This window comes from Pongo abelii, chromosome 4 (genome assembly GCF_028885655.2).
Source record: "Pongo abelii isolate AG06213 chromosome 4, NHGRI_mPonAbe1-v2.0_pri, whole genome shotgun sequence".
Taxonomy (NCBI): Eukaryota; Metazoa; Chordata; class Mammalia; order Primates; family Hominidae; genus Pongo; species Pongo abelii.
The window spans coordinates 85,640,759-85,654,478 of NC_071989.2; the positions used below are offsets into that span (position 1 = coordinate 85,640,759).

The 13,720-nt window shown below is 35.2% G+C and overlaps 1 protein-coding gene across 3 annotated transcripts in view; it reads right to left on the reverse strand.

The window, feature by feature from the left end:
• AP3B1 (adaptor related protein complex 3 subunit beta 1) overlaps positions 1–13,720 on the reverse strand; it is a 293,463-nt gene that overhangs the window by 102,105 nt on the left and 177,638 nt on the right. For all 3 annotated transcript variants that reach the window (XM_002815683.5, XM_024247265.3, XM_054555656.2), the window contains exons 18-20: positions 9,299–9,407; positions 6,904–7,075; positions 3,212–3,359 (exon numbers count right to left, since the gene is read on the reverse strand). In XM_002815683.5, coding sequence (XP_002815729.2) covers positions 3,212–3,359; positions 6,904–7,075; positions 9,299–9,407 — 429 coding nt within the window. The remainder of the gene's footprint in view (positions 1–3,211; positions 3,360–6,903; positions 7,076–9,298; positions 9,408–13,720) is intronic.

Here is a 13,720-nt window from a genome sequence, read left to right on the forward strand (position 1 = left end):
GTTTTAGCTGAAGCTATAGGAGTGAATGAGGTCTCACACAGGAAAAATTTAGAGGGAAAAAAAGAAGACTAAAGAAAAATTCATTCACATCAACTAATATCTCGAAAGACTAATGTGTACTAAGTACTAATTTGGGGTCAACATTCACACTTGGGTGTAAAAAGTGAAGCAACCAAAAGAATGAATGGTCATTCTTTCATTCAGAATGAAAGGTCAAAAAAGTAAGAACAAAAGGGATGCAGAGACTTTTAAGTAGTAGGGGAACAGTCATACAAAAAGATCAAGAATAAGAGAAGGCTACTGGGTTTGGGGAAGGATCATAGCTGCCTTTTCAGAGAGCAGTATGTGTAGGATAGAGTTGGAAATAACTGGGTTAAGAAGTACAAGATGCAGGATATGTAGATTATTTTTCTAAACTCACTCTCACTCATGTACACACACACTGTTTTTTTCACTCCATGCTCCCTTTCTCTCTCTTTAAATGCTGAAAAAACCTGAATGCTACAGTTGGCAGAAAAGGAACGAATGGAGAAAGAGATTAAAGGTGCAAAGGAGACAGATGATTATTAACAAAACAAGACCAAAAGAAGTAGGAGTTACCCTTGGGGAAGTGGATGCGAATCTTACACAGAGCTGCATTCAAAGGAAAAGTAGGGTAAATGGAGATTGTGAGTTAGAGAGCAGAGACACTGACCGTGGATGGCAGCTGTCTTCTAAAGAAAGTGGCTAAGCTCAGAGGCTGTAGGTAAGGGAACAGAATTAAATGTTGACTTACAACTTGAATAGTGTAAAAAGAGGAGAAAAAAAAAAAAAGCAGGATACTTAAGAGTTACCAAAAAATTTAGGTTACTTTTAGCATTTGATGTTCTCCAATACTGTTGATCTTTTATGGAATTTTAAAAAATGTTAAAACTGTTGTTTTATAGTTACATAGTGTGCTACACTGATCTTTCATATTTTATTTTTAACATAACACTTGAAAGAAGTAAGGTAGGTACTAGCATGTGTGCTTTACAGATAAGGAAACTGAAACAAAGATATTCTCTCCCAACAAGTAGAACACTATGCTTATCTCATAGGACTACCATAAAAATTAACTGTTTTGAAAGCCATGTATTCAAGGTAACTCCTAGGTCACATTTTCATGCTCAGTGCCCTCAAAACACATTGTCTGGATGAAAAAAAAAGAAAAGAAAGAGTAAAAATACAGATTTAGTTAGGCTGCAGATATAAGGCATATGAATTTTCAGCACTAACATACTGTCATGCTAAATTCAAGTAAAGTACCCACCATCTGCCTTCATTACTCATAATTTAGAGCAGAAGCCACAAAACTTGGTGCAAGGAGGACTTTTCCACAATTATAGTCGCCTATTATTAGAAAATAGGTATATTCTGTAATTGCATGGTATACACCAAATCATTCAGAAAGAAACAGAAATAAATAAGTAGTTATGGTAGCTCCAAGGTGGAGAATACTTATTCTACTTATTCCAATTGCTAAACTAAAGCAAAAAACTCCATAGTCCTGTCTGCCTATTATAGATAGGAAAAGGCATTCTAATATAAAGAAAATAAGCCACCTAAGGGAAACACATGAACACAAAACTATCAACAATGTAAGCGAAACCCGAATTTCTCAAAGGCCTTGGTTCACTGCAATAGTTTGAGGTTTTTTATACTGACGTTCTATAGGAAAATATTTTTAACTGTCAAAAGATTTAATCTGATCACTGAAAGTCTTTGACAAAGAAGAAACAAACAAAATCACTGACCTGGAGTGCCCCTGTGGCTTTTATCTTCTTTTGTTTTTTTCAGGGGGAGGAAGGGGTACAACACAACATGATGTTCAACCACTGTGGCTTTTTAATGGGATCCTAAAGCTCTGCTTCTAATACTACAGAGGCACTGAAGTCTATAATTTTTCAACTGTTACAAAATTTCCTAAGAATAACTTCCACCACTTGACACTCACTGATTTCTTGTTCTGTCATTTTAAAAAAATACTTCTTACTCGGGGTTGTACTTACTGTCAATTTGTAACTCTTTTTATTTTCAATAACATTTTAAACTTTCTGGTAATTTGATGTAAGTACGAAATGAGAGTACGTCAGACTCACTAAGTGATAAGTTTTTATATGAGGCCAGATTAATAAACCATAAAATCTCTTAAGATTTTATGTGAATTTTTTAAAAATAAAAATCTTAGGTTATTTTATATACAGACACAAGTTTTAAATATAAATTCAAGTTTAAGATGGGTTTTAATATATGCAAGAAAATGTGAAATAAGGCAAGACAAATACTAGCCAATTTTTAAAACATTCTTTAACAATAAATCTCTGGATGGGGGAGGGCAATTGTCTATTTCAATAAATTAATTTTCATCTTTGCCTACTCAGATAACATATTGAAGAGATTCAAGTTAACAGAACAAATAAACGAAAACAATATTGGATGAAGAAGAAATCGAACTGAATCAAAGGCAGAGTTTGGCCATATTTTCAACAAACAGAATAACACAGTTATATATAAAACTACAATACTTGAAGTCTAGCATGAACATGGTCCATTTATAGGAAGGGTGTGATTATTAAAGACCAGAAAGATAATTATCATTAGTTCTGAATTCTATATTTTTATTCTTTTAACTAGACCTGAAATCAGATAGAATACATTTTATATTAATAACTACATTTTTGCAATTCAGTGTTACAAACGTTATTACCAAAAAGCATTATTATTTTATTATATAAGTGGTTCTTGCATTTGTTTTTAAATAAATGGCTACGCAAATTCTTACTAACTAAAGAATGTATACTCTTTAATTAAAGCTTTAAAACACACTCTATTATGCAAAATGCCCAGTATTTTAAAAAAGTGAATAGTCTCAATTTCTTATGATGCATGTATACTTATAATTCTTTGCTCAATACCACTTTTGTGACTTCCTTTCACTTCCCCTTCAGCAAAACCCCCCCTTGTCACAACCTAGCCAAGAACAAAAAAGGTCATATGCATAAGAGTTCCTTGATTTCAGTGGCAAGGGATGAGATTTTTTAAAGTTTCTAGCATTTCTGCAGAGGTGGGTTATAAGGGAAAGGCTTATCTAGAAAAAATAAAATCACAGGAGTAGATGAGGATGGTGTTGTTTATTTTAGTTGCTATAAGAATATTTACCTTCAATTACAACAAATGTATAATCTCTTACCTTAGTGACTCTTCTGGATTCAGATTCACTTTCAGATTCTGACTCTGATTCAGAATCTGAAGAACTGTCTTCTATTGAACTAGATTCGTCATTTGAAGAATCTGAAGTTTTAGATTTTTCATTTTCCTTCTCCCCATCTTCAGAATCACTACATATAATAGTAAATTTTGAAATATGAACTTTAACTCCTTTATATAAGTAGTTTATATAAAAAATGGTTTTTAAATTCCAGAATACATTAATGAGGTAATAAAAAAGGTATTACCCATAACCAAATAAATTAGAACCCATTCAAATTCAATTCTATCCTGTCATACACATTTCAAATGCAAAAAGTCATAAAATGACACTAAACAATATAATAAAAAACAATGTAGAAAACATTAAATGTTCGATTTACCAAGAATTAAGTACTACCAGTAACAACGTTAAAGATATTTAGGCTGATTTTTTAAAATGCTATCTCAAAATACTGTGTCTGTGTGTGTGTGTGTGTGTGTGTGTGTGTGTGTATGTGTGTATATGTGTATATATACATATATGTGTGTATATATGTATATATACATATATGTGTGTATATATGTATATATACATATATGTGTGTATATATGTATATATACATATATGTGTGTATATATGTATATATACATATATGTGTGTATATATGTATATATACATATATGTGTGTATATATGTATATATACATATATGTGTGTATATATGTATATATATGTATATGAGACAGGATCTCATTGTCACCGAGGCTGGAGTACAGTGGTGCAATCATGGCTCACTGCAGCCTCGACCTCCCGGGCTCAAGCGATGCTCCCATTTCAGCCTCCCAAGTAGTTGGGACTACAGGCGTGCACCACCACATCCAGCTAATTTTATATTTTTTGTAGAGACAGGGTCTCACTAGGTTGCCTAGGCTGGTCTGGAACTTCTGGGCTCAAGTAATCCTCCCAACGTGGCCTCCCAAAATATTGGGATTATAGGCTTGAGCCACCACACCTGGTTTAGTAATATATTTAAATATTTATATATCTACTTTTGCTAAAATAGACCTGTATTTTATACATTTTCTACCCAAGAAAATTACTTACACAAGTTCCCAAATGTGACCTTAAACACATTCTATGAGAAAATGTTAACCAGTTCAAAGGAAATTCTTCTAAAGTACTATCTTGCTAAAAATTTAAGCTAATCAAATATAAACTTTTAAAATATCAAATGATCATACCTAAGTGCTTAACACCATTCATTTGTTCACCTGCTCAACAAACATTTATTAATTATTGACTACATGTTGGCATTATGTTAGGTGCTAAGGATAACGATGGTTAGTAAGACACAGAGGATCTCTGTGTGTCTACCCTACAGGGTCTACAGTCCACTGGAGGATACAGATAAGGTTGCAGTGATAATACAGTATAATAAGTAATAAGTAATAAATTATAGTGTGTCAGGAGAACATTTGGAGAGACACCTAAACAAACTTAATCCAATTAGGAATGCTTCCTGGAGAAAGAGACATATAAGCCAAGATATAGGAGTAAGGCTGGCAGATGGGCAGGGAAGCAGTTCTCCAAGGAGAAGGAATAACATGTGAGATGACCAAACACCCTTCTCTCAGGGGATGACAGATGCCTTGTGGTGTTTTATATTTTCCTGGAAACTAAAGGTCTAGTTCTCTCTACCACATGTGTGTGTATTTTTTTAAGAATCTACTGTGGGCCAGAAAGGGCTAGGCATTTCATACCAATCATACCAATTATCTAATTTAAATGCACTCTTCCTGGGTACATTATTATCCCATTTACAATAATGAAATTAATATTCAGAAAGGTTAAATAACCTGCTCAAGGGCACATAACAAGAGGGGCAGAACTAGAATCTGAACTCAAGCCTGTCTCATTCCAAAGTCCGTATTTTTTCCACTATGTCATACTATCTCCCTTCAAATGAAAATACCTTGAAATGTAAAATTTAAATTTGGTCATAAATATTTATGATTACTAAAGGGTGGTTTTTGAAGATGCTTAAAGCTTATTAGGAGCTTTAAAAAATTATCATACTGGCAAAGTTAAAAAAAATTCTGAGAGGGAGAAAAATACAGGGGGAGGGAGAGGAGTGAGGCAAGGAAAGAATCAATATTTCCTAGAATTGATTTTTGTGGAGGAAATATGATTGCTGTTTATTAAAAATGGAGCCATGGTAACATCTCAGAGCACATGTAATTACATTTGAAGACTGAAAAATATGTTGTTGTTTTTCCCTGGCAAAAAAAATGGCAATTTATTATCCCCAATTCACTGGTTAAAATGTGTACTTAAAAATATAAGGTTTAGAATGTATTTGTGGTTCTCTTTGTAATAAACAATTCTTTTAAATTCAAACATGAGTAAAGAGAAAAATCCATTTCTGAAAAAAAGAATAATAAACCTAATACATGACTACAAATTTCTAGTATACTGACTTTTGCCATCTGAAAGGACATTTCATGCACTGAACAAAACTTTCCCTTTCTAGAAACAGGACATGTTTTATAACTCATATCATCATAGACATGCTGATATTAAACCAGAAGTACAGGATTTCTCTCAAAGACAAGGCTATTATAAACCAAGTAGCTCCTTTGCTGCAACAAGTGAATGATTCTAAATATATTTAACTTCTAGCTTTTAAGATAAGATTTTAAAAGTAAAAGTGTTATTTTATTATGCATCACTCAATTTTGATGGTAATTATTGTTTACCTTACTGCTTAGAGTTTCAGATGTTAATCTAATGAAAAGAATTTACTGGTAACTAGGTTTTTAACTTTGCAATGATGAAAAGCCTGTATTAATTTAACCTACAGATTTCATTTGTTCTGAACAGGAAAAACAATATAAATCACTTTTAAAATCATTAAATCCTGACTTAAATTAATAAAGTCATAATTAGGGCATTATGCTGTGTTTGTTATGGAAGTGGCAGGGCGAGCTGCTTTAATTACTGTCTGTAATAAAAGGAGCAGAGAGCGTACTGCGCCCCAATCAGTGCTGTCAGCCACGGCTGAGCCGGGCTGCAAGCTCATCAAGTGAGCGGGCAGCAGGCTCCCGGGGAAAGGACCATCATGTCAGCAGAGGCCAACAGAGTTGCACAATCCAAGATATTAGCCCCAATTACTCAAAATTTTAATGACACTTTAATACATGATAATGTTATTGATAATGGGAGATCTTAAAAAGTGCTAACACTTAAAGATCTTATGACCGTCTTCCTTCACAGCCCTTGACTCTAATATTTGGATCATAATCTTTTTAATATAACATTATTTAGAAAAATCAATTGTCTTGGTTACATAATGGCAAAGTGTTGAAGGATTTAATTTTAGCCCTCAGCAAAATTGCTACAAAAGGTAATTAAGTGTTTCATACCTATTGCTTGATCACTTAACTCAGCCTTCCAAGGTTATACCAATTTTCAAAATGTAACCCCAAGATATGTTCAAGTTCAAAATGAAAGCTAAGCATTACAAGTAGGAAAATAATGTGAACAACTAGCACTTTAATTTTAAAAAGATTTAATATCTGGAAAAAAATACACACTTTTTTTCTCTCACCATTTTTTGATTAATAAGAAACATCTCTGCCTGGGGCAAACTTTCACAGAATATTTTTTGAAGGAAATTCTGACAAAATAAATTACCTTTTTCCTTTGGCTTTTGAGTTCCTCTTGGCTGTTCTTTTGTTTTCTAGGCCTGACTCCCTTCCACTCTCACTGTCCTCCTCACTGGAGGGGTCCTCACTGCTGTCCTCATTGCTGTCTCCTTCCTCCCCACTTTCGCCTTGTTCTCCAATTTCACTTCCAGATTCACTCTCTGAAAAACAGAACCAGATGTTCTTAGATTTATAGTCATTTAATTAGACACACGGACACCTGTAACTGTCAATATTCATCACAAATGAAACCAGATGTTGAATTTTAGTTCAGTGGACACCACTTGTTTAACATTTTATTCCCACACCCCATTCTTTCAGCTCTATGAATTCCTTTAGCACAGTGAGCTTGGAGGGAGGCAGATAGAGAGAGGATGCTCTGACAATGAGTAGAGAAAAGCTAAGCAAAGGTGAACCAAGTAAACCAAATTTGAGGGAATCCACTTCAAACCCCAAAGTATATAGCTATGTCAAAAGCTTTCTTTTAAAGAATTACATAAGGATTGATGTAAGGCTAAAGAAATAATTCCGAATTCTTCTGCATGTAATGGGAAATTCTATTTAGAGTAAAAGAAGGCAACAGTTGAATCTTCTTAGGAACAAATTTTGAGAGGAAAATGAGCCATTCACATCACCTGGAAAGACCTCCAAATTCAAAGACAATAGGCAAAATGACTAATAAAAGAGTTATTACTTATTTGAGCCAGTAAACGAGTTTTCCATAGGTCAAAGAGATGATCAAGTTACATTGAGGAATTATACTTTTAAATGTTTTATGTGTAAATTATGGTATGCTAGGACTGTTTGCAGAAGAGAATACATGAAGAATATATGTGTATTTCTTAAGTGAAGCATAATTTTTTACTATTTAAAATGACTATAACTACAGAGTTGTGTCCCAGACAAAAGGACAAACTGTTGCCCTGCCTGTGATCTATGTAACGAAGCCCTCTTAGGCAGGAACATAACCTTTAATTAAAATTCTAATGGTTAAATAATACCAACATCAGGAAGGTCCATCACAGTCAAAAGCTAGGACTGCCTGTATTCTTTTAAGATGGCTTGCAAGGGGTACAAGCATGGGTTCTCAAGTTAGTGTTCGGATTCAGATCCTGGCTCTTCTACTTGCCAGTTGTAAAACTGAGCAAGTTATTCAACTTCTCTGGGTTTTGGTTTCCTTTTCAGCAAATGGGGATAATACTAGTTACTTTTCAGAGGTGTTGTGAAGATTAAATGATTTGAAACATATAAAGGTGATTAGAACACAACAGGGTCTGCCACAGGGTAAGGTGCTCATCATTATCATCATTTACAAACAGGAAAGTTTATTTTACTAAAATAAAGCTACTAAATAAGGACATTTTAGATTTGTGGTAATATCCAAGTTACACACACATACATATTAAGTCAGATAACTGGCTTATGCTATAAACAATGAAAAGAAATTACAGGTAACGTATCACAGATTAATTTATCAGATATTAAAAACAAAGACTTTTGATAAGGAAGACAGAGAAAAGAAGAGTGAATTACCTTAGAGTAGGGTAGTAGATAACCAAGTAAGAGTGACAGGCCCTGGTTCTCCAAGGAATAAAGATTTTAGAGAAAGCTGGGTGTCATTTGGTCTTGGGTCAGATTTGCCTATTAGGTTAAGTGTTAATAAGAGCATCAGAAAGTGACTACAATCTATTTTTCATTATGCAAATCACTCACAGAATGTTAGCAATGAAGGGACTTTAAGAAATATTTAACTGTACCCCTTCATTTATCTGATATAGAGAAAAGTAGGTGCCTTATTCAATTTGCATAGGTAAAACCCAGGGCCTCTAAATCCTTCCTATTAAGCATTCTTTTCACTGCATATAGTTACCCTCAATCTTTACTTTGATTTTTTTACAGTATATAGAGACTTATAGTATATAGAGACTTAATAATTTTAGCTTTATCTCTATATAGGTTCACAGAAAGAGATGAGTATAAAATGAAAGAGAAAAAGACTCTTCAAGGTATAAAATAAACTTTATGTTTTTATAAAAGAAAGTTACTTTTAAAGACCCCACTAAAAGTTTATCAAGTGTAAAATTGTGTTTTTCAATAGATATATTAGGCATTGTGGTTTAGAATTCAGAAAAGTATGAGTTCCTGTTTCAGCTATACCAATGTATTAGCTACTGTCCAAGAGATATTGTAAAGTAAAAAGAGAATTTAGTAATTAAAAATTACTTTGAAAACTAAAGAGTGATATATAAATGAAAGGGATTATTTTGATAATACAAACTTCACTTAAAACTACCTGCTGAATATTATGGATTAGGCCTTGTTTCTGAGATATACAATGTAATCTACTATGTAAATAATATATGCCAATAAATTATAAAACCCACCACTGTCACTGCTACTATCAGAAGAGTCCTCCTCTTCCTCAGATTCAGAATAAAACTTCTTAGCAGAATTCTCTTGCTTTGCTTTTCCTGCTGGGGTCCATTCTTTCGCCTGTTTAAACAAATAAAGTAAATATAAATGAATTCTCAGAGATTTAGAGTTCTGGCAAACTTAATCATTAAGAACATAACTGAATTCAAAAGCAAGCTTAAGGCCTCCACAGAGAATGCAACTGTTAGAAGTCCTGGCATTAAGGCTGATTCACTTTACTCCTAAATACAGCAACACAGACTCTCACTCAGAGCCCCTATGTTAAACCAACAATCTTATTTTAAATATACAATTTTTAAAACTTTTGTGTTTGTTGGCCCACAGAAGATTTAAACAAAAGTAATATATCCTAAAATAGGTGAGCGAAACTAGAAGCAGATACAATAACAGCAATAACAAACACAAGTTGATAGCTTGACACTGAGGGAGAAGAGAGAAAAAAAAAAAAGAAAGAAAAGAAAATATTTAGTGTAGGCAATAAATTGTCCTAACCATCTCAACAGCCTAAATCCTGGAGTAATCCTTGACTTCTCTCTTTTTCTCATATCCTAAACATCTAAGTCATCAAGAAATCCTGTAGCTACCCTGGTCTGACCCACCCTTCTCTCCTGGACTACTCGTTACCTTGCTTCTACGGCCCCTCCACCCTGCCCCCAGCAAACAAACTTTGCAAAACACAGCATCTAGAATAATTCTATTAAAACCTAAATCAGATTAAGCTCCTTTTTGGCCTGAAACCCTGCAGTGGCTCCCCATTTTACTCAGAGAAAAAGCCGAAGTCCCTACAACAGTCTGCGCAGCCCAATACAACCATCCTTTCATGACTGCGCCTCCACAACAGTCCCCGTCGCCTGACTCTCTGACCTCTTGCTGCTCACCCTCTTGCCTGACCTGCTCTGGCCACGCCTTACTGTTCCTCCAAATGTCCCAGGCATGCTCCCAGTTTAGGGCCTTCACCCTAGCTCTCAGCACTTCCAACACCATTCCCACCCCCCACCTTTTTTTTTTTTTTTTTTTAATCACAGCATGTATTACTTTTTAACTTACTATACAATCTACTTGTTTTTTTAAACTGTTGGTCTAACCCTGGTAGAATGTAAGTTTCTAGAGAGCAGGGAATTTAAAATATTTTCTGCAATTTTTTTTTTTTTTTTTTTGAGACGGAGTCTCGCTCTGTCGCCCAGGCTGGAGTATGGTGACAGGATCTCGGCTCACTGCAACCTCTGCCTCCTAGGTTCAAGCAATTGCCCTGCCTCATCCTCCCAAGTAGCTGGGATCACAGGCACCCACCACCATGCCCAGCTAATTTTTGTATTTTTAGTAGAGACGGGATTTCACTACGTTGGCCAGGCTGGTCTCTAACTCCTGACCTCAGGTGATCCGCCTGCCTCGACCTCCCAAAGTGCTGGGATTACAGGTGTGAGCCACCATGTCCAGCCTATTTTGTTCAATTTTAAGTGTGGCTGACACAATAAATACTAATTATATTTATTAGCCTCTTAAAGACTTCAATATTAAATTCAGAAACACGCTTAAGAAAAATATTGACTTTAGTGTTTACTAAATATTGTATTAGTAATAGCATTTACTAATATGAGCCCCTTTAATCACTTTAATACAGTGTATTAGTTTGCTTTTATAGTCATGGCCTTGATTTGTCAAGAAGAAATTAAATCATGCTTCATATATGATTTTTTAAAAAGCAGTTGAGACGCATTTATTTATTGTACCTTTGAGTTTTTCCTAAGTGCAAATCTTTGCTAGAGTACATATTTTGTACTCTATCATATTTTGTATTTTGGTAATCAATAGCTTACCAACCAAAAAAAGTCCAGGACCAGATGGATTCACAGCCGAATTCTACCAGAGGTACAAGGAGGAACTGGTACCATTCCTTCTGAAACTATTCCAATCAATAGAAAAAGAGGGAATCCTCCCTAACTCATTTTATGAGGCCAGCATCATCCTGATACCAAAGCCTGGCAGAGACACAACCAAAAAAGACAATTTTAGACCAATATCCTTGATGAACATTGATGCAAAAATCCTCAATAAAATACTGACAAACCGAATCCAGCAGCACATCAAAAAGCTTATCCACCATGATCAAGTGGGCTTCATCCCTGGGATGCAAGGCTGGTTCAACATACGCAAATCAATAAATATAATCCAGCATATAAACAGAACCAAAGACAAAAACCACATGATTATCTCAATAGATGCAGAAAAGGCCTTTGACAAAATTCAACAACGCTTCATCCTAAAAACTCTCAATAAATTAGGTATTGATGGGACATATCTCAAAATAATAAGAGCTACCTATGACAAACCCCCAGCCAATATCATACTGAATGGGCAAAAACTGAAAGCATTCCCTTTGAAAATTGGCACAAGACAGGGATGCCCTCTCTCACCACTTCTATTCAACATAGTGTTGGAAGTTCTGGCCAGGGCAATTAGGCAGGAGAAGGAAATAAAGGGTATTCAATTAGGAAAAGAGGAAGTCAAATTGTCCCTGTTTGCAGATGACATGATTATATATCTAAAAACTCCACTGTCTCAGCCCAAAATCTCCTTAAGCTGATAAGCAACTTCAGCAAAGTCTCAGGATACAAAATCAAGGTGCAAAAATCACAAGCATTCTTATACACCAATAACAGACAAACAGAGAGCCAAATCATGAGTGAACTCCCATTCACAACTGCTTCAAAGAGAATAAAATACCTAGGAATCCAACTTACAAGGGATGTAAAGGACCTCTTCAAGGAGAACTACAAAGCACTGCTCAATGAAATAAAAGAGGATACAAACAAATGGAAGAACATTCCATGCTCATGGGTAGGAAGAATCAATATCGTGAAAATGGCCATAATGCCCAAGGTAATTTATAGATTCAATGCCATCCCCATCAAGCTACCAATGACTTTCTTCACAGAATTGGAAAAAACTACTTTAAAGTTCATATGGAACCAAAAAAGAGCCCGCATCGCCAAGTCAATCCTAAGCCTAAAGAACAAAACTGGAGGGATCATGCTACCTGACCTCAAACTATACTACAAGGCTACAGTAACCAAAACAGCATGGTACTGGTACCAAAACAGAGATATAGATCAATGGAACAGAACAGAGCCCTCAGAAATAATGCCACATATCTACAACTATCTGATCTTTGACAAACCTGACAAAAACAAGAAATGGGGAAAGGATTCCCTATTTAATAAATGCTGCTGGGAAAACTGGCTAGCCATATGTAGAAAGCTGAAACTGGATCCCTTCCTTACACCTTGTACAAAAATTAATTCAAGATGGATTGAGGACTTACATGTTAGATCTAAAACCATAAAAACCCTAGAAGAAAACCTAGGCGTTACCATTCAGGACATAGGCATGGGCAAGGACTTCATGTCTAAAACACCAAAAGCAATGGCAACAAAAGCCAAAATTGACAAATGGGATCTAATTAAACTAAAGAGTTTCTGCATAGCAAAAGAAACTACCATCAGAGTGAACAGGCAACCTACAAAATGGGAGAAAATTTTCACAACCTACTCATCTGACAAAGGGCTAATAACCAGAATTTATAATGAACTCCAACAAATTTACAAGAAAAAAACAAACAACCCCATCAAAAACTGGGCGAAGGATATGAACAGACACTTCTCAAAAGAAGACATTTATGCAGCCAAAAAACACATGAAAAAATGCTCATCACCACTGGCCATCAGAGAAATGCAAATCAAAACCACAATGAGATACCATCTCACATCAGTTAGAATGGCAATCATTAAAAAGTCAGGAAACGACAGGTGCTGGAGAGGATGTGGAGAAATAGGAACACTTTTACACTGTTGGTGGGACTGTAAACTAGTTCGACCATTGTGGAAGTCAGTGTGGTGATTCCTCAGGGATCTAGAACTAGAAATACCATTTGACCCAGCCATCCCATTACTGGGTATATACCCGAAGGATTATAAATCATGCTGCTATAAAGACACATGCACACGTATGTTTATTGCGGCACTATTCACAATAGCAAAGACTTGAAACCAACCCAAATGTCCAACAATGATAGATTGGATTAAGAAAATGTGGCACATATACACCATGGAATACTATGCAGCCATAAAAAACGATGACTTCATGTCCTTTGTAGGGACATGGATGAAACTGGAAACCATCATTCTCAGCAAACTATCACTAGGACAAAAAACCAAACACCGCATGTTCTCACTCATAGGTGGGAATTGAACAATGAGAACACATGGACACAGGAAGGGGAACATGAAACTGCGGGGACTGTTGTGGGGTAGGGGGAGAGGGGAGGGATAGCATTTGGAGATATACCTAATGCTAAATGACGAGTTAATGGGCGC